We start from the raw sequence: 21,400 nt of genomic DNA, 5'->3' as shown, positions 1-21,400 counted from the left end.
TTTTATTAGCTTTTTATGGTTAGGCATAAGGTTAGCAGTGTGGTTAGGTTAAAAATCCAATTTTAACAAGATCAATTGTAGAAATAGGCTGGATTTATGACACTGGGGCTGTTGTTACTAGTGACGACCGAATAGATGTGCAATGTCTAAGACCGTGAACTGTGTAATTGCAGACCACAATTGGGGGCTTTTTTCTGATATCGGCGTTTCTTGATGTCAAGTTACACCCATTGATGCTCGCCATTGGTCCATGGCCGTTTCTTTCGCGTTGGGCGGACAACAGTTGTTGACAACTGTAGCTAAGCCTAACCAACATCATTTTCTAACCTGCAACATTGTTATCTTAACGCCCATGTCAAGAAACGCCCCCGAATTGCGGTCTGCAATTACACCATATTGGAGAGGCCGGGAAAATATTGGGGAGTGGAGAACACAGACGACTAGTAACGTTGCAGAAAAAGACACCAAGGTAGGAGCTTAATCACGCCAAAATACAATATTACATTTTATATAGCTAGCTGACAATCTTGGCTATTAAGTTAGTAAACAGACCCAGTTAGCTAGCTTGCTGTGTGTCAAACTGGAGAGAAGTGCGTGAGCTAGCATTGTCAATGAAACTAGGTAACAACGTAACTAGCTAACGTAGCTGCTGAGTTGAAGAATGCAGTGATACGCGGCGACTACACTGCAGTCTCGGGTGGTTTTGAAAATATTTACAGTAGATAGCTAACTAATCCAGTAACGCAATAACTACCTAGCTAACAGTTAATTTAAGATTTGCACATTTATAACGTTATTTTAACAAAGCGAGAATAGTAGGTAGTTCGCTACTAGTTAACGTTAGGTGGTCTCTAGCCCTAACTAATTAACGCATTACCTAGCGACATTCCGTAGGTATGGTGGTACCCTGTCAGCTAGTTAACGTTAGCTAACTAAATAAATGCACAACGGCCAGTAATGCACATAATTAGCTAAGTGAGTTACAGAAGCTAACTAGTTTGCAATGCATAAAATGAGACATTGCAAATGGGGTAGGCTAGCCAGGAAAGGCGTAGCTAAGATGCAGTCACATAGATGGAACATTTTTAGTTTTTAGGCAACATTTGCTAATGTTACCTCTTAGGACTTGATTAACTAATTTGTCAAATGTTTGCTTTTTTGCTCCCTAGAAGTAGGTAACGTTAGTTTCAGATGGTCTTTTCGAGAAGCTGGCACAGACGAACGTATTACTATTGGGATGCAAAGTATTTTAAAGGGGTAGTTTACCCAAATAACATGTTTCCTTACCTTTACTGAGAGGTATTGTCTACAAGAGACTAATAGATCAGCTTGGTTAACTAAGTGCCTTGCTGTGGAAGCCCACTGGTTTGAGAAGGGATTCAAAAACAAATCAAATGGGTTTACTCATTACACGCTATTAATCTCCAAAGTGGTTTGGTTGGTTGGGTCAGTGAGCATGATTGCATGCACACAATAATGAGATTGTGGATAGTTAGGTTAATGTAATAGTTTGTTTAAAATGTTTACATGCTTTGCAAGAATAATGATAGCTATTTATTTATTATTGTTTTCACCTTTATTTAACCAGGTAGGCCAGTTGAGAACAAGTTCTCATTTACAACAACGACCTGGCCAAGATGAAGCAAAGCAGTGCGACACAAACAACACAGTTACACATGGAATAAACAAACGTACAGTCAATAACACAATAGAGAAGTCTATATACAGTGTGTGCAAATGAAGTAAGATTAGGGAGGTAAGGCAATAAATAGGCCATACTGGCGAAATATTTACTATTTAGCAATTAAACACGGGAGTGATAGATGTGCAGAAGATGAATGTGCAAGTAGAGATACTGGGGTGCAAAGGAGAAGAAAGAAAAAAAAGACAATATGGGGATGATAGTAGTTGGGTGGGCTATTTACAGATGGGATATGTGTTTAGCTAGGGCCAGCCAACGAGAGCATACAGGTTGCAGTAGTGGGTAGTATATGGGGCTTTGGTGACAAAACGGATGGCACTGTGATAAGACTATCCAATTTGTTGAGTAGAGTGTTGGAGGCTGTTTTGTAAATGACATCGCCGAAGTCTAGGATCGGTAGGATAGTCAGTTTTACGAGGGTATGTTTGGCAGCATGAGTGAAGGATGCTTTTTTGCGAAATAGGAAGCTGATTCTAAATTTAAATTTGGATTGGAGATGATTAATATGAGTCTGGAAGGAGAGTTTACAGTCTAACCAGACACCTAGGTATTTGTAGTTGTCCACATATTCTAAGTCAGAACCGTCCAGAGTAGTGATGCTGGACGGGCGGGTAGGTGCGGGCAGCGATCGGTTGAAGAGCATGCATTTAGTTTTACATGCATTTAAGAGCAGTTGGAGGCCACGGAAGGAGAGTTGTATGGCATTGAAGCTCGTCTGGAGGTTAGTTTACACAGTGTCCAAAGAATGGCCAGAAGTATACAGAAATGTTGTCGTCTGCGTAGAGGTGGATCAGAGAATCACCAGCAGCAAGAGTGACATCATTGATGTATACAGAGAAAAGAGTCGGCCCGAGAATTTAACCCTGTGGCACCCCTATAGAGACTGCCAGAGGTCCGGACAACAGGCCCTCCGATTTGACACACTGAACTCTGTCTGAGAAGTAGTTGGTGAACCAGGCGAGGCAGTCATTTGAGAAACCAAGGCTGTTGAGTCTGCCGATAAGAATGTGGTGATTGACAGAGTCGAAAGCCTTGGCCAGGTCGACGAAGACGGCTGCACAGTATTGTCTTTTATCGATGGCGGTTATGATGTCGTTTAGGACCTTGAGCGTGGCTGAGGTGCACCCATGACCAGCTCGGAAACCAGATTGCATAGCGGAGAAGGTAGAGTGGGATTCGAAATGGTCGGTGATCTCTTTGTTAACTTGGCTTTCGAAGACCTTGGAAAGGCATGGTAGGATAGATATAGGTCTGTAGCAGTGGGTCTAGAGTGTCTAGAGTGTCTCCCCCCTTGAAGAGGGGATGACCGCGGCAGCTTTCCAATCTTTGGGGATCTCAGACGATACGAAAGAGGTTGAACAGGCTAGTAATAGGGGTTGCAACAATTGCGGTGGATAATTTTAGGAAGAGAGGGTCCAGATTGTCTAGACCAGCTGATTTGTAGGGATCCACATTTTGCAGCGCTTCCAGAACATCAGCTATCTCGATTTGGGTGAAGGATAAATGGGGAGGCTTGGGCAAGTTGCTGTGTGGGGTGCAGAGCTGTTGACCGGGGTAGGGGTAGCCAGGTGGAAAGCATGGTCAGCTGTAGAAAAATGCTTATTGAAATTCTCGATTATCGTAGATGCAGTGGGCAGCTGGGAGGAGGTGCTCTTATTCTCCATGGACTTTACAGTGTCCCAGAACTTTGAATAATAATCATGTTTACATGGACACCTCTGAAATCAGGCTACTGATGATGGGACTTTTGATAAATGCAGAAAATTGCCAATCAAAATAAACTTTATGCCACAGTGACCATGTTATTTTTGCGAATACTTTTTGATTCTGAGTTCGGACAAAAGGTTTGTATGTGAACTATAAGATGAATACCTAAAAATCTTCACTTCATTCCCGCATAAGAGGGAGGCTTGCACGACTGGAACTCCAATTAAGCTGTTTACATGTTCTAATAATTTGAAAGATTGATCAGAAAACCAAGTGTTTTAATCGGTGTATGCTTACTTCGATTATTACCTTAAGCCAATTAAGATAAGCAGAGTAAGGTGTTTACATGACTAATGCCATACTCTGCCATAGTCAGTTGAATATCGATTTATTAGTGTGCATGTAAACGTACTTACAGTGTGGTGTCCTTTTTGATTACACACAGCAAACTTAAAAAGCTGCCCAGATTCTAAACAAATCATTTTCTAAATTTATTAGTCCTATTCATAAGGAAGCATACAGCCTGGCGTCATTGAGTCTCATGTGGTATAATTTGTAGTCTCTGCAGTCCTAACAACTTTGATCAACACAGGGCTACACTTTTTACATGAGGCCAAATTTCCAGATTGTGCTCTTTATCTGTGTGTTTTGTGAGTCAAGACCCTGCAGCACTGATTGAACTACAATGCTGTTCACAAGTGGGTTGCCAACGTCTTGTGTGATGACCCTTGTAAATTTGGCTCAGGCTTCAAAAGGACATCTTAATACAGTTTCATAAATTTGCTAGTCTAAAATTCTTCCGTTTTTAGAATCGAGGCCAATTAATAAAATGTTTATTGCCTGGTCCTATTCAGTGTTTTGCCTAAATCAACACATGGTGTGTAACCTACTAGCACCATCCCTCTTGATAAACACAATGCATCCATGTCTTGGCTAACTTGTTGACAGTGCTTATGGTTTGACGTGTTTAAAGGTGTGGTGGCATGCTATGAAATGAGTGCCGGACTGTGACATGAAGGGATAATGAAAAGGGTGTGGGTTTGCATAGTTTAAGTTTCCCTTTCCAGGACTGCTGAGTCAAATGGAAACCTAAGTGGGAAACAGCTGGCCCATAAATGACTCCACAGTTTGCTGAGGGTGGTGTTCAAGGTTCTCAAGTACTTGGCACGATCAAACTGATTATGGACATGGTGTCTGTCAGCAAGTTAACTTGGCATATTGGCTAGTGTCAATATGTATTGCTAAAACTTCATTGTGACCTAAGCTATCTGTATGTCTGATTTTTGAAAAATCCTAACTACCTACTTTGCTCTAATACAAATTCAACATGATCTCAGAGAGTACGTTTACATTCACACTAATTCGATATTAAATTGATTATGGCAAATGGCCGAGTATGACGTTAGTCACGTAAACGCCTTCATCTGCTTATCTTAATCAGTTTAAAGTTAAAATCGAAGTAAGCATACGCTGATTAAAACACCTGTTTTTCTGAGCAATCTTTCTAATTATTAGGACATGTAAACACCTTAATTTTCAAATTTTCACATGCAAACTTTATATGTCCAACTCGGAATCAAATAAGCTTTGCAAAAATAACATGGTAGCTGTGGTAGAACGTTTATTTTGATGGGTGATTTTTCTACATAAGTCCCATCAGGTAACCTGATTTCAGATGTGTCCATGTAGACAGGATTATTGGAGAAATCGTTCATCTTCCAAAGCATAGAAACGTTTTTTAACTATTATTAATCTGACTATCCACAATCGTATTATTGAGTGCATGTAACTGTACTCAAAGATTTGTAGGCCTTCATATGATTTTTTTGGGGGGGGTTTAACAGTTTAATTATTATTAGTTTAGTTAAATTATTATGACTAGATCATGATTAAAAGGTTTCTTCGCTGTGCATTTTAGCGAAACTGAAAATATGCTGCTGCCATGTACATTATTGAGTCCAGAGTGTCTAGAAGGATGTCCCAGACTGAGTAATTTATTTAAATCTGTTTTTCATCACGTTTTATGACTTCTGAGCAAAGGAATAGTTTTTTGTGAACGTGCATGACTATTTCCAGTTCTAGACAATGCACATGCATTGTCGTCTACATTTCAAGGCATTTTCCCTAGAATAGTCTAGTTATAGACTTGACAGCACCAATGTAATAGTTCTTCTCTGAATATGCTAAATGTTACAACCATTTTATTTTGTGTGCATTTGTTGGGTCAAGATTAATTATGAACTACTAGGTTTTTTTCTGTCTTCACTTAGGTCATTCTTTCTAATCCTCTGCTTATGACATCAACCCAAGACAGTAACCTTATTTCTGTCATTTTTTAAGAATTGGATCAACTTTGGGGAGAACGGAGAAGAAAAGTTGAATCCAAGCCGAAGTGGTGGAGGCCTGATCTGCCCCTGCCTCCTTCAACCCCTCCCACTGCCAGATTTGTGAGCCTTTGTTGGCATCCTGTCTGAGGGGAAATTAAGGAGTAACATTTCTACACATGAAGAGCTGAAGTCTCCATTTAGGAAACTAGTTCAAACTGAAAATCTGGAAAATTGTTTTTATTGATTTGTTTTTGACTTGAAGAGCTGTACTCTGGGGCACTTATCAGCTGTGACCTACTTACTCTACTTTTTGGACTAGTGGAGTTACAACATGGCGAAGAAAAACAGCCAGAAGGGTATGTAATGCTGTCATTCGTCTCTGCTATTTGTTTTTAAAAACAGATAAACTACCATTGAAAATGCTATAACCAGTGTTAGAATGCATTTTAATGTTGGATTATGTAACCTTTTGGGTGACCCCTGGCCAAATTCACATAGACATTTTAGTTATAGATCTTTCATTTTCATTGAAAGCAAGTCTAAGAAGCGGTAGATATGTTCTATGTTCGCTGTTTCTATGCTTCCCGTTAAGTTTCGTCTTTGCGTCTTTTAGTTTTGTACACCAGCTGAAAATACAATATTTTTGGTTATGGAAAATATATTTCACAGCGGTTTAGATGGTACAATGATGGTCTCCACTATACTTGCTTGTTTTGTCACAAACTGAAATTAGGCAAACTATTACAATTTTAGCAACCAGGAAATGGCGTAGAGATTTCTGCATTGTGCACCATTCTCAAAGACACTTAAGTCAATCGGGACAAATTTTTATAGGCCCTCCTAAATAAGTGTTTGTAAATGGTGGAAGTTTCATCTGCTGCTCTAACTTGTGTTGCTCTATCTCCCTGCAAGAAGCAGTAGCCTAGCCCTAGATATGTTTGAACATGTCATGTCAACTCCTTGTCATGCCAAACATACATTGGCACATCATATTTGGCATGACAAGGAGTTGATACGATAGCACACAGAGCTGGCATCAGGCTAAATAAGCAGCACTCGACAAATTGACATGCAATTTAATCAAGTGGGTCTGTTTAGGCCATACACTCATCTCATAGTAGGCAGGGCAAACCTGTTTTGGTGATTGGTGAAAATTTCTGGTAGGCCTATATCATCAAAATAAATCAATCACAGTGTGTTTTTGGACTCATGTTTATGCGCTGTTGAAACTACCACATGGAAACTGGATATATTTTTTATATCACTGGTTGGAGGACAACCTGCAGAAGAGTCAGGTACTTTTTGGAACGTTGCATTTTGATACGGGGGCCACCAGAACAGAAACACTAATGCAACACTTTTGTCAATCCCGCCTATCGATTATCTCGTTGAAATCAATTACGCAAGAGGGAGGAGATGAGGTTGCACGTCCTGTTAAAACTAACACAAGGAATCTGGGAACAATGTGTACATCACTGGTTAGAGGACAATTTTAAAGAAGACTGCTTGCTACATGTTGAAGTGTTGCATTTTGTTTCAAGTGGGTCTCCAATGCGGTAAGTATAGCATAACACTTTTTCTGTTAATCACTTCCATGGATATCACGCTGAAATCAATAGAACGGGGCAAACGTTTGGGGTGTAGTACTGTTTAAACTAACGCTAGTCAAAGGCCACACGGAAACTTGGAGAAACCATGGTTGGTTAGATAGAAGCCTTCTATAAATTCTATCTATATTTTGGAATGGGTGATGTTGATTTTGTGAAGCTGCCATCACGGAAAAGGGAACAAACTACATTTTCTCTTAATTAACTTCAACGAATCACGACCCGCCATACGATATGAAGTGACTACGGTTGGTTTCTATGTAAGTGAAGGTTTGACTTTGAAATCGGTGTATTTGTGTGTGGCCAGCGACTTTTTATAGAGAGACCGTCATGAATTATGACAAAATCAATAGTACACAAGATATTGATCTGCTTTAAGCAATTGATCTTGCCATTGTGTTAACTATAAACTTTTGTAGAAACATCACCAATCTGAGGTAAAAAAGCATGTGTAATCCCCCCCCCCCCCCCAATTTGATGTTGTCAAAACATCAGTTTGTGTAATGTTAACACCTACTGTCCACATCAATGGAAAGTAGAGTAATTCTACATTAATTAGATATGGCAAAATAATTCTTAATTTACATTTTAGTCATTTAGCAGACACTGTTCTGCAGAGCGTCTTAGTTAGTGCATTCCTCTTTAAGATATATGGTTGTACCAACTAGCTATCTATCTCAGTTCCTCTTGCTGCTCCATAGGCAAATACCTTGGTCTTGAAGTGGATGCGAGCTTTGACTGGAAGCCAGTGAACTGTGCAGAAGAGCTGGGTGACATGGAAGGTTGAACACCAGGCGGGCTGCAGCATTTTGGATAAGTTTCAGGGGTTGATTTTAAATAAAGCAAACGCAAAGTTTTTTGCCCCAATCACATTTCACATTTAACCATTTAAAGATGGGGTATTTTTCTGTACAATTTAATCAGGTGCTCTAGAAGAGCGTCCATAGGGGCTGTGCAGCAGGCTGAACGTTTGACGTCCCTACTCAAAGCTATGAACTCCTGGCAAATTTCTATTTTAATATCTGGAGGTTGCATGGTGGAATTCCATCAGATTTTCCTGCTCTGCTATTGTACTGTAGACAAAAAAAACATTGACTGTCTCAGACCAAACATCGTTGCCACTGCTGCTTTTGGCCAGAACCGCTTTTGGAAAGGATACATTCCGAGACATCTTATTGAGGTAGAATGGATCCTTTCAAACACAATAGTTGAGAGAGATGGACAGCAATTTGAACTGACATTCATGCAGTCCACATTGGATAGTATATACCTTTTTAAGTGTTCAAACTTTTCTAAGATAAAGTTAGGCTATTTCATGAACTTTCTGAAATAAAGCCACCCATTAAGACTTGCAGAGTACTGCAAAACTGTCCTCTGGCATTCTTTGCTCATGCCACATGTCTTTGGGTTGCAGCAACCCATCTGTTTCTCATCTCATTGAGCTTATTTTGTTTAGGGCGGTATTCGTATCCGTCTGATGCGTAAACCCCTGCTTTGCTGACTCATTCCGTTTCTAGAACTGTACATCCGTTATAACCGGTTCAAATTCAATGCAGATCTCAGCTCATTTTGGGCCAGTCCAGATGCTAAGATTTCTTGAGACAAGTTTCATTTCTCTGGGGTTAGTTATTTTTGGTCCTATCCTAAATAAAGCCCATAGAAGTGTTGTAAAATCTTTAGGCCTAGGCCTCAAGCACCTTATTAAAAAAGTTGTAATACAAGTGCATATTTTACTTAAGAGGTCATCAAGCAAGCATCTTCTCATTATTCACCCAGTAAGGAAATATCCAAGTCCTCCTGTCTGTTCCACATGATTTATGACAATCCCTGTGTTCTCAGCCATGGTTGACTTTCAACACAAATACCTTTTGAATGTACAGGAATGACTAGGTATGAGGAGATCTTTGTTTGAACAAATGATGTGCTTATGCATATACAATTTGTTTTGCAAATAGACCTAGGTCCAGCAAAAAACTGAGATTCCAAATCCACATTTTATTTTTTCAAGCAACATTTTCTCTCTTTCCCCCCAGATACTTCTGGTATGGTGTTCGACACTAACTTGAAAATGGTTATGTCCCAGGGAGGGACGTTTGAGAGAATGAAGGAGAAGGTAAGGACTGAAAAGGATCATACACCAAAAGATTTCTCTCTGGGTTTGACTACAATCCGATTGCATTGATTTGAATACAATTCCAGTTTTGCTAGTAGGGGCCTCTTTTATATCTGTTGTGTAAATTTCACAGTAAAAAAGAATACGTACGTCTAAATATATTGAGATTTATAAACTAGGCGCATGCCATACACATGCATGTTTTCCATTATAAAGCCGACCCCCGTCCTAAAACTTGGTGTATGAACTAGGATTATAACCTCGCCTGAAAAATGCCATCATTCACTATGGTGACAATAACACCCTTTATTTGTTGTTTTAACATTTAAGTCATTTAGCAGACGCTCTTATTTGAATTAGGCAATGGAAGTTTCTAAAAAGAAAAAGCAATGGTTCATTTTATCACAATTCTGTGGAGGTGTGGGTGGAATGTTTTGATATTTTGCCATGACTTTTTCAATTTAAATATGCATGCTGACTATAGCGAGTGCCATACACTGTCCTCGCATTCTGCAAGATTAATTATATATTCAAAACAATTTAAAAGTAAATGCTACAGCCTAGTGTTTCCTCTGGAGAAAACAAAAATGCGGTGGGGGGGGAAAGGTCGTAAAGGTTATTTTAACATATTGGTCCATGCATATAGCCTATGTAGGTCTACCTGTTAGGGTCACTTGGGTAACACGGCCTCTCTCTGCCTGTACTTCTCACAGAAACCACTTCATGTCACAATCCCCCCCCCAAACACTTTCCCTGGTTGCCACTTCTCTTGTTCAACAAAACATGTAATCTGCCCCATCACTCCCCAAAAATATTTTTGAGCTAGGGTGGCATTTTACCCCAAGTTACCCTACAATTGACTAGAGGTCGACCGATTATGATTTTTCAACGCCGATACCGATTATTGGAGGACAAATAAAGCCGATACCGAATAAAGCCGATAAATCGGCCGATTTATAAAAATAAAAAAATACATATATATATATATATATATCATACACACACACACATTTTTGTAATAATGACAATTACAACAATACTGAATGAACAATGAACACTTTTATTTTAACTTAATATAATACATAAATACACACACACACACACACACAGCCCCGAAGTGACAATGATACTGAAGAGTCTGCTTAGGAGACAAATCCTCAACTGTTTGAATAAAAATAGTTTAAGTTACCTGTGATGAATGTTGAAAACAAAAACTGTAATTTCTATATGCAGGAAATCCTATTTCAATAATGGGCATGGTAAGAATTGACGACCAAAGTGCGAGTCATAATTCCCATGACACCTTTTAGCAAAATCTGAAAAGCGGTTCCTTCATTTATTCCATAGGATATTTTTAGATTCACTTTAAAATAAGGTCTGTGTTTCGTGTAGGCTTACACCACCGTGCCAATTTTATAACTGTGTAGATATCCATAGGACAAGGTAACTCTGATCAATATTGGCTAAATATAAGCAAAGATCATTTTTTCTGTAGAGTGGATTTATGAAAATATGTTGACAAACGTTACATTATCCTAGTGAGATTTACACGGGTATCAAAACGTCGAAGCGGTTTAAGCCTGCACAAAACACAGACCTTATTTGAAGTAGATCAAGACATTCTCTATGGAAGACATGAACGGTAAAATAACGAAGGAACCCCTTGCAAGTTATTACAGGAATTATAACGCGTCGACTATTTCTCTCTAAACCATATACCTTTGACTAATCCGGAAACTATCACCTCGAAAACAAAATGTTTATTCCGTATTTTATCTAACGGGTGGCATCCATGAGTCTAAATATTCCTGTTACATTGCACAACCTTCAATGTTATGTCCTAATTACGTAAAATTCTGGCAAATTAGTTCGCAAAGAGCCAGGCGGCCCAAACTGTTGCATATACCCTGACTCTGCGTGCAATGAACGCAAGAGAAATGACACAATTTCACCTGGTTAATATTGCCTGCTAACCTGGATTTCTTTTAGCTAAATATGCAGGTTTAAAAATATATACTTGTGTATTGATTTTAAGAAAGGCATTGATGTTTATGGTTAAGTACACATTGGCGCAATGATAGTCATTGATTGATTGTTTTTTATAAGATAAGTTTAATGCTAGCTAGCAACTTACCTTAGCTTACTGCATTCGCTAACAGGCAGGCTCCTCGTGGAGTGCAATGTAATCAGGTGTTAGAGCATTGGACTAGTTAACTGTAAGGTTGCAAGATTGGATCCCCCGAGCTGACAAGGTTAATAATCTGTCGAGGCAGAACGTTCCTAGGCCGTCATTGAAAATAAGAATGTGTTCTTAACTGACTTGCCTAGTTAAATAAAGATTAAATAAAGGTGTAAAAAAAAAATCGGCCCCCAAAAATACCGATTTCCGATTGTTATGAAAACCTGAAATCGGCCCCGATTTAATCGGCCATTCCGATTAATCGGTCGACCTCTACAATTGACCCATGTTACATTTAGCACTACTCTTCCCTATGCACTCAGGGAAAATTGGTAACCTGCTTAATCATGAAACTGCTAAAAACTCTTGGTTTAAAATGGTGTAGGTCACGCATATTTAGGAGAAAAGCTGAGAGAGCTCTGTTTTCAGTGGTGTAAAAATACTAAGCAATTGTTTTGCAGTATCTGTACTTTTGTATTTATATTTGACTACAACATTCCTAAAGAAAATAATGTAGTTTTCACTCCATACATTTTTCCCTGACACCCAAATTTACTTGTTACATTTTGAAAATGGTCCAATTCACACACTTATCAAGAGAACATGCCTGGTCATCCCTACTACCTCTGATCTGGCGGACTCACTAAACACATGCTTCGTTTTGTAAATGATGTCTGATTGTTGTAGTGTGCCCAGGCTAATAAATAAGCAAGAAAATGGTGCCGTCTAGTTTGCTTAATATAACTTTTGATACTTAAGTATATTTAAAACCAAATACTTTTACACAAGTAGTATTTTACTGGATGACTGACTTTTACTTGAGTCATTTTCTATTAAGTTATCGTATTACTTTAACTCAAGTATGACAATTGGGTACTTTTTCCACCACTGCCTCTTAACAAAGGCCATTAAAACTGCTGTTTTCCCAGTGATTACAAGAATTGTTGTGCATTGACTGCTTGTCAGAATGCATGTTTCCTATGGTGCTCTTAAATTTAAGGAATATTTTAGGAATATAATTGAGGAATATTTATCTCGCATAGATCACACAACAACAAGCCAACTAGGTAAATATTCTGAACAAAAATATAAACGCAACATGTAAAGTGTTGGTTTCATAAGCTGAAATAAAAGATGCTAGAAATGTTCCATGCAAACAAAAAGTTGTGCACAAATTTGTTTACGTCCCTGTCAGTGAACATTTCTCCTTGGCAAGATAATCCATCCACCTGACAGGTGTAGCATATCAAGAAGCTGATTAAACAGCATGATCAATACACAAGTGCACCTTGTGTTTGGGACAATAAAATGCCACGTGCTGTTTTGTCACAGCAAAATGCCACAGATGTCTCAAGTTTTGAGGGAGCAGGCAATTGGCATGCTGACTGCAGGCATAGCCGGGCGGCCCTATATGCTCACTACGCAAGTTGCATAGGGCCCCGCAAATTAAGCAAGGGCCACGCCTCCTCCTCGTGTCAAAGCGGGTGTCAATGTTTACAACTTGGATGACAGGATGAAGCGGAACTATCCTTCTGGTAACGAAAAGAGAAAGAAAGAAAATACCATGAGAGAATTGCGGGAACAGCAATCAGGTAAACCTGTGTTCTCTCCTCTCCAAGTTTGATGTCAGCAAATAAAAGTAATGTTAAGTTGATGTGCTAGCTTGCAGTGCATCTCTCTAGTCTGTCTTGCTAACCTAACTGGGCAATGCATCACTTAGTCTGTCTTGCTTGCTTTCCAGCCACTTCCAGGGCTGTGTTCTGTGACTTTGTGCCTGACAAAAGTGAGAGTGAAATACAACTATTTATTACATACGGTGTTTATAAACTGCAGCTGGGAAAAGATAACCGCGTTGCACGTGAACATGCGTTAATATGTGAATGCACGAAATGAAACTTGCGCTTTCCAGCAGCAACCTCTGTGGACACCAGTCCAGACAATATATAGGTGTGATGGCACTCCTCATACGCGCATGTCATTTTAAAACAAGACAATGATTATCTAGTCTCTCAGTCAAGGTTTAGTTACAACTCTGGACTAATGCAAGATGGAAAGCAATGGATTGACATTGACTATTGATTTATATATTGAATTTAAAATGTTGATTAGCTGGGCATACTGGGCAATATGGATGCACATCTCTCAGTAAATAATAACCAAGTATTCAGCCAAGCCATAGTATTGTATATTTGAAAATGTATAAATGGAAATCTGGGGGTGCCAGTTTGAATGGGCTTGATGCAGCTGATAAAATGAATAATATTGTTATCGATAATGTACAGGTGCTGTGCTTAAGTTTGTCAGTAGAGGAGATGCTGGATCATCAGCCAGTACAAGCACAGACTCAGTTGATCCACATCCAGTGTCAGCAAGTACTAACACAGACCCAGTACTGGCAGCTTTAGCAAGTACTAACACAGACCCAGTACTGGCAGCTTCAGCAAGTACTAACACAGACCCAGCAAGTACTAACACAGACCCAGTACTGGCAGCTTAAGCAAGTACTAACACAGACCCAGCAAGTACTGACACAGACCCAGTACAGCTGGCTTCAGCAAATACTAACACAGACCCAGTACAGATGGCTTCAGCAAGTACTAACACAGACCCAGGTGAATTACAGGCAGCCTTAGCCAGTACTAGCACAAATAGAGGTGTACAGCCAGCACCAGATACAAGCAACTCAGACCCTAATAGAACAGTTGCTGCTCCACCAAATGACCCAGCAGATTGGCCCCAATCTTAAGACTTTATGAGGACTGAGTTAGACTGAGTTGGGTCCATTCAAACCAGGACTGGATTTTTCTTACCGTAAAGACAAGTCTAGAAGAGGTTTCCATTCAGGCGTATTACAGAGACAGCTGTCAAATGGGGAAAAGATTACCAGGAGCTGGCTTTCATACTCAATCAAAAACAACACTGTGTATTGTTTTTGCTGTAAGCTCTTTTCAACAAAAGACTACAAAATAATAAAGGAAGACGTGAATGACTGGTCAAATATCAACGCCTTTCTGAAACACCATGAGGGTAGTCCTGAACACACAAACAATATTATTGAGTGGAGAGAACTTGATCTGCGCCTAAGTCGGGGACAGACTCTTGACCAGATACCAATGACCATTTGAGGCTGAAAGAAAGGAATTGCGGGATGTCCTTACACATTTAATAAGTATCACCCAGTCTCTGGCTGAAAGAAACCTAGCAGTCAGGGGTTCATCAGACAAACTCTTCCAACCAGATAATGGAAACTTCCTAAAAGAGGTTGAATTACTGGTCAAATTTGACCCCGTTATGGAAAATCATCTCAGCAAAATTAAAGATAGAGAGACACATGCTCATTACCTTGGGAGGCACACACAGAATGAGCTGATACAGATTGTGAGTGACAATATTCTGGAAGCAATAGTGACTCAAGTAAGAGACTCCAAGTACTTCTCCATTATCTTGGACTGTACACCTGACATTAGTCACCAGGAGCAAATGTCCATTATTCTGAGAAGCGTGGCTTTAAAGGGAAAGCCAGAGATCAAGGAGCACTTCCTTGGCTTTGTGCATGTTGAGGTTACAACAGGCTTCAATCTGTCCACTGTTGTCTTAGATAAGCTGAACGAGCTCAAGATTCCATTTGAAGATTGCAGAGGACAAGCTTATGATAATGGGGCCAACATGAAGGGTAAGCACCAAGGAGTACAAGCCAGACTGCTGAAAAAAAATCCCAGATCTGTGTTTGTCTCATATGGAGCACCTACTCTAAACCTTGTCATTGCAGATGCTGCCAAATCTTTAAAAGATGCAGTTGGGTTTTTGGGCATGTGCAAACGCTCTTCACCTTCTTTTCAGCTGCCACACAAAGATGGATTGTTATGAAGAAGCACGTGAACATAACCTTGAGGTCATGGAGTGACACAAGATGGGAGAGTAGGCTCCAAAGTGTTCATGCAATCAGGTATCAGGCTTCAGAGGTTCGGGAGGCATTACTGGAAGCCAGACAGACGATCAACGATCCTGTGGCCAAAGTGGAGGCAGAAGCACTTACAGAGGAACTTGGGTCCTACGGCTTCTTGATTTGCTGTGTCGTATGGTGCGAGATACTGACAATGACAAACAAGGTGAACAAGCTCCTCCAATCCGCCTCAATGCAGTTGAATATCGCAGTGAATTTAATCTCAAATGCAAAGGCCTTCCTCACTACATACCGGGAAACTGGATTCTCTCAGGCCCAGACAACAGCCAAAAGCATTGTGAAGAAATACATGTGGAGGCTGTTCTGAAAGAGAAGAGACTGAGAAACAGCAGGAGGCATTTCAGCTATGTAGCTCCTAATGAACCAGTGACTGATGCACTGAAAAACCTTGAGGTCAACTACTTCAACATTGTGGTCGACTCTGCTGTGATATCCATGGATGAGAGATTTGAAACACTCAACCAGGTGAAAACCAAATATGGAGTGCTGCACTGCCTCTCAGATGTCCAGGGAGTCTTTTAAAGGCCCACTACATGGAAGTTGAAAACACTCTAACCTTCAGAGATGACTGTGACATCAGTGGAATGAATCTGGCACACAAGATTCAGAATTTACCTGATCTGCCATCAGATAAGATGACTGCCTTTTGAGCCGCTTTCCTTACTCTGTGAGAAAAACCCGGAGGAACTCTTTCCTAACCTTTGGATAGCCCTAAGAATTGCAGTCACCCTACCAGTAACAGTAGCATTGGCAGAGAGGTGCTTTCATTTTGAAAAGCTCATCAAAAGCTTCCTGAGGTCTTCCATGTCACAGGAACGTTTGAGTGGTCTGGCCATCGTGAGTATAAATAATGACGTGGGGAAACGCATGTCCTATGATGACGACATTGATGATTTTGCCTCAGTGGAGAAGAGGAATATTTTGATGGTAAGATTTAAATTCAAACATTCAAATGTTTACAAACTTAGTAACATTTTAAGATTGTATGGCAGAAGTGCATTTGTGTAAATGACTGCTTAACTGTGACATACTTTCTCAATTTCTTCCAGACAGTCCAAATAGACTGGTGCTGATGCTGAAAACCAAAGTTTATCACACCAACGTACAGTGGGGCAAAAAAGTATTTAGTCAGCCACCAATTGTGCATGTTCTCCCATTTAAAAAGATGAGAGAGGCCTGTAATTTTCATCATAGGTACACTTCAACTATGACAGACAAAATTAGAAAAAAAAATCCAGAAAATCACATTGTAGGATTTTTAATGAATTTATTTGCAAATTATGGTGGAAAATAAGTATTTGGTCACCTACAAACAAGCAAGATTTCTGGCTCTCACAGACCCTGTACACTTCTCTTTAAAGGCTCCTCGTGCCTCCACTTCGTTACCTTGTATTAATGGCACCTGTTGAACTTGTTGTCAGATAAAAGAGCCTGTCCACAACCTCAAACAGTCACACTCAAACTCCACTATGGCCAAGACCAAAGAGCGGTCAAAGGACACCGAGAACAAAAATTGTAGACTGCACCAGGCTGGGAAGACTAAATCTGCAATAGGTAAGCAGCTTGGTTTGAAGAAATCAACTGTGGGAGCAATTATTAGAAATGGAGACATACAAGACCACTGATAATCTCCCTCGATCTGGGGCTCCATGCAAGATCTTCACAAGAACGTGAGCAAAAATCCCAGAACCACACAGGGGGACCTAGTGAATGACCTGCAGAGAGCTGGGACCAAAGTAACAAAGCCTACCATCAGTAACCACACTAAGCCGCCAGGGACTCAAATCCTGCAGTGCCAGCGTGTCCCCCTGCTTAAGCCAGTACATGTCAGGCCCGTCTGAAGTTTGCTAGAGATCATTTGGATGATCCAGAAGAAGATTGGGAGAATGTCATATGGTCAGATGAAACCAAAATATACTTTTTGGTAAAAGCTCAACTCGTTGTGTTTGGAGGACAAAGAATGCTGAGTTGCATCCAAAAGAACACATACCTACTGTGAAGCATGGGGGTGAAACATCATGCTTTGGGGCTGTTTTTCTGCAAAGGACCAGGACGACTGATCCGTGTAAAGGAAAGAATGAATGGGGCCTGTATCGTGAGATTGAGTGAAACCTCCTTCCATCAGCAAGGGATTGAAGATGAAACGTGGCTGGGTCTTTCAGCATGACAATAATCCAAACACACCGCCCGGGCAACGAAGGAGTGGCTCCGTAAGAAGCATTCAAGGTCTGGATGGCTAGCCAGTCTCCAGATCTCAACCCCATAGAAAATCTTTGGAGTGAGTTGAAAGTCTGTGTTGCCCAGCACAGCCCAAAACATCACTGCTTTAGAGGACATCTGCATGGAGGAATGGGCCAAAATACCAGCACAGTGTGTGAAAACCTTGTGAAGACTTCCAGAAAAAGTTTGACCTCTGTCATTGCCAACAAAGGGTATATAACAAATATTGAGAAACTTTTGTTATTGACCAAATACTTATTTTCCACCATAATTTGCAAATTAATTAATTAAAAATCCTACAATGTGATTTTCTGGATTTTTTTTTCTCATTTTGTCTGTCATAGTTGAAGTGTACCTATGATGAAATGACGGCCTCTCTCATCTTTAAGTGGGAGACTTGCACAATTGGTGGCTGACTAAATACTTTTTTGCCCCACTGCATAGGTTTTATTTGACTATTTTGAGAGGTATAGCTGCAGCCATAGCCTATAGGGTTATGTTTACATTGTATAGACAAGCTAATTGTGTAATATTGTGAGGACTGGACTAATTACCAGGCAGCAGACCAAAGCTCAACGTTTTATTTGATTATTTTCTACAATTTCTTATTTATGTTAATATTCACTTAAGATTCTATAGAATATTTCTATTCAATAAATATTGTGTGTTATACCTCATTCTCGGTTTACTTATTCTTAGACTGACAGATGGAGCAACTGTTTTAAAGGAGGGAGGATTGTATGGGAGCACTGGGTGTCAGGTGTGTCAATCAAATTTTATTGGTCACATACACATGTTAGCAGATGTTAATGCAAGTGTAGCGAAATGCTTGTCATCTAACAATTTCACAACAACTACCTTACAAGTAAAGGAAATGATAAGAATATGTACATATAAATATAACGTTTATTACATCAATTTTTATTATAAAGTGGCTAGAGATTGAGTCAGTATGTTGGCAGCAGCCACTCAATGTTAGTGATGGCTGTTTAACAGTCTGATGGCCTTGAGATAGAAGCTGTTTTCAGTCTCTCGGTCCCAGCTTTGATGCACCTGTACTAACCTCGCCTTCTGGATGATAGCGGGGTGAACAGGCAGTGGCTCGGGTGGTTGTTGTCCTTGATGATCTTTTTGGCCTTCCTGTGACATCGGGTGCTGTAGGTGTCCTGGAGGGCAGGTAGTTTGCCCCCAGTGATGCATTGTGCAGACCTCACTACCCTCTGGAGAGCCTTCCGGTTCTGGAGGGCCTTCTGGTTGTGGGCGGAGCAGTTGCCATACCAGGTGGTGATACTCGATGGATTCTCTCGATTGTGCATCTGTAAAAGTTTGAGTGTTTTTGGTGACAAGCCAAATTTCTTCAGCCTCCTGAGGTTGAAGAGGCGCTGTTGCGCCTTCTACCATGATGTCTGTGTGGGTGGACCATTTCAGTTTGTCCGTGATGTGTACGCCGAGGAACTTAAAACTTTCCACCTTCTCCACTACTGTCTGCTGTTTCCTGAAGTCCACGATCATCTTGTTTTGTTGACGTTGAGTGTGAGGTTATTTTCCTGACACCACACTCCGAGGGCCCTCACCTCCTCCCTGTAGGCCGTCTCGTCGTTGTTGGTAATCCAGCCTACCACTGTAGTGTAATCTGCAAACTTGATGATTGAGTTGGAGGCGTGCATGGCCACGCAGTCATGGGTGAACAGGGAGTACAGGAGAGGGCTGAGAACGCACCCTTGTGGGGCCCCAGTGTTGAGAATCAGCAGGGTGGAGATGTTGTTTTCTACCCTCACCACCTGGGGGCGGCCCGTAAGAAAGTCCAGGACCCAGTTGCACAGGGCGGGGTCGAAACCCAGTGTCTCGAGCTTAATGACAAGTTTCGAGGGTACTATGGTGTTAAATGCTGAGCTGTAGTCGATGAACAGCGTTCTTACATAGGTATTCCTCTTGTCCAGATGGGTTAGGGCAGTGTGATTGCGTCGTCTGTGGACCTATTGGGGCGGTAAGCAAATTGGAGTGGGTCTATGGTGTCCTGTAGGGTTGAGGTGATATGATCCTTGACTAGTCTCTCAAAGCACTTCATGATGACGGAAGTGAGTGCTACGGGGCGATAGTCGTTTAGCTCAGTTACCTTAGCTTTCTTGAGAACAGGAACAATAATGGTCGCCCTCTTGAAGCATGTGGGAACAGCAATGCAAATGGTTACCACGGCTCACCGGTTTTGCTTAGGGCCCCAGGGAGGTCAGGACCGGCTCTGACTGCAGGAATGTTCACCAGAGCTGTTACCAGAGAATTGAATGTTGATTTCTCTACCATAAGCCGCTTCCAATATCGTTTTAGAGAATTTGGCAGTACGTCCAACCGGCCTCACAACTGCACACCATGTGTAACCACGCCAGGCCAGGACCTCCACATCCGGCTTCTTCACCTGCGGGATCGTCTGAGACCAGCCATTCAGACAGCTGATGAAACTGAGGAGTATTTCTGTCTGTAATAAAGACCTTTTGTGGGGGAAAACTCATTCTGATTGGCTGGGCCTGGCTCCCCAGTGGCTGGGCCTATGCCCTCCCAGGCACCCCCTGCTCAGTCATGTGAAATCCATAGATTAAGGCCTAAATGAAWTCATTTCAATTGACTGATTTCCTTATATGAACTGTAACTCAGTAAAATTGTTGCATTTATATTTTAGTTCACTATAGATACTGTTCTACTATGGGGTTGTCAATTTTTTTCTATTCATTACTTGTTTTGTTTGCAGAGGAAAAGTAAATGTCGACTGTTATAGCATCTTCAAAGTTCGCCTCGACAGAAATATTGTTTGATATTTTTTTCCCGTTGTGGCAATGATTTCGTCCGTGACGCAGTGCCACAGTTAAATGACTGCAGCGGAAACACTGCTACAGCCCACACATTTATGCAAAAGACGAATTGTTGTTCAATATTTTAGATAGAAACACAATCTCCTGCTTGGTATAGGCTTAGAGATTAAATAGGCTATGATGTCGCACTCTGTGCTCCTATCGAACAGCAATATTATAGTCTACCCATATTGTCAAATATTTTACATACGCTACCAGTGTAATTGTTTGCAGTAACTTATGCTGTATTTGGCAAAGGAATGTGATAGCCTTTGTTTTTTCTTTCAGAAACTAATTGTTGTCGACCTGTCAGCAGAATGTTTGAACATGTTTTGCGTCAACTTTTCCCCCCAACCTAAAATATGCTGTACTGCCTGCGAATTCTGAAACATAGTCTAGGCTACTCCAAAAAATTAATAATTGCAGTAGTCGCGTACATACTTCAATATAAAATATCAACTGTCTATTTAATTAGACTGTGTAGCCTATATAACCCACACTGCCTATGGGCTCGCATACAGCAAAATTTAAAATGCATGTAGCCTATCTTTTTTTTTTCACCTTTATTTAACCAGGTAGGCTAGGTGAGAACAAGTTCTCATTTACAACTGCGACCTGGCCAAGATAAAGCAAAGCAGTGCGACACAAACAACACCACAGAGTTACACATGGAATAAACAAACATACAGTCAATAATACAATAGAAAAGTCAGTGTGTGCAAATGAGGTAGGTAGGCA

General features: G+C 40.6%; 1 protein-coding gene across 2 annotated transcripts in view; it reads left to right on the top strand.

Moving 5' to 3' along the window:
• The first annotated feature begins 321 nt into the window (after positions 1–321).
• LOC111966696 (spermatogenesis-associated serine-rich protein 2) overlaps positions 322–21,400 on the top strand; it is a 34,254-nt gene continuing 13,175 nt past the window's right edge. The window contains exons 1-3 of one of the 2 annotated variants that reach the window (XM_024139198.1): positions 322–469; positions 5,750–6,092; positions 9,377–9,456. In XM_024139198.1, coding sequence (XP_023994966.1) covers positions 6,068–6,092; positions 9,377–9,456 — 105 coding nt within the window. In that variant the 5' untranslated portion in view covers positions 322–469; positions 5,750–6,067. Of the gene's footprint in view, positions 470–5,679; positions 6,093–9,376; positions 9,457–21,400 lie in introns of both variants that reach the window. The other variant, XM_024139199.1, reaches the window with a different exon arrangement.

This window comes from Salvelinus sp. IW2-2015, unplaced genomic scaffold, assembly GCF_002910315.2.
Source record: "Salvelinus sp. IW2-2015 unplaced genomic scaffold, ASM291031v2 Un_scaffold1716, whole genome shotgun sequence".
Classification (NCBI taxonomy): Eukaryota; Metazoa; Chordata; class Actinopteri; order Salmoniformes; family Salmonidae; genus Salvelinus; species Salvelinus sp. IW2-2015.
This window is presented reverse-complemented; position numbering and strand designations above follow the sequence as displayed.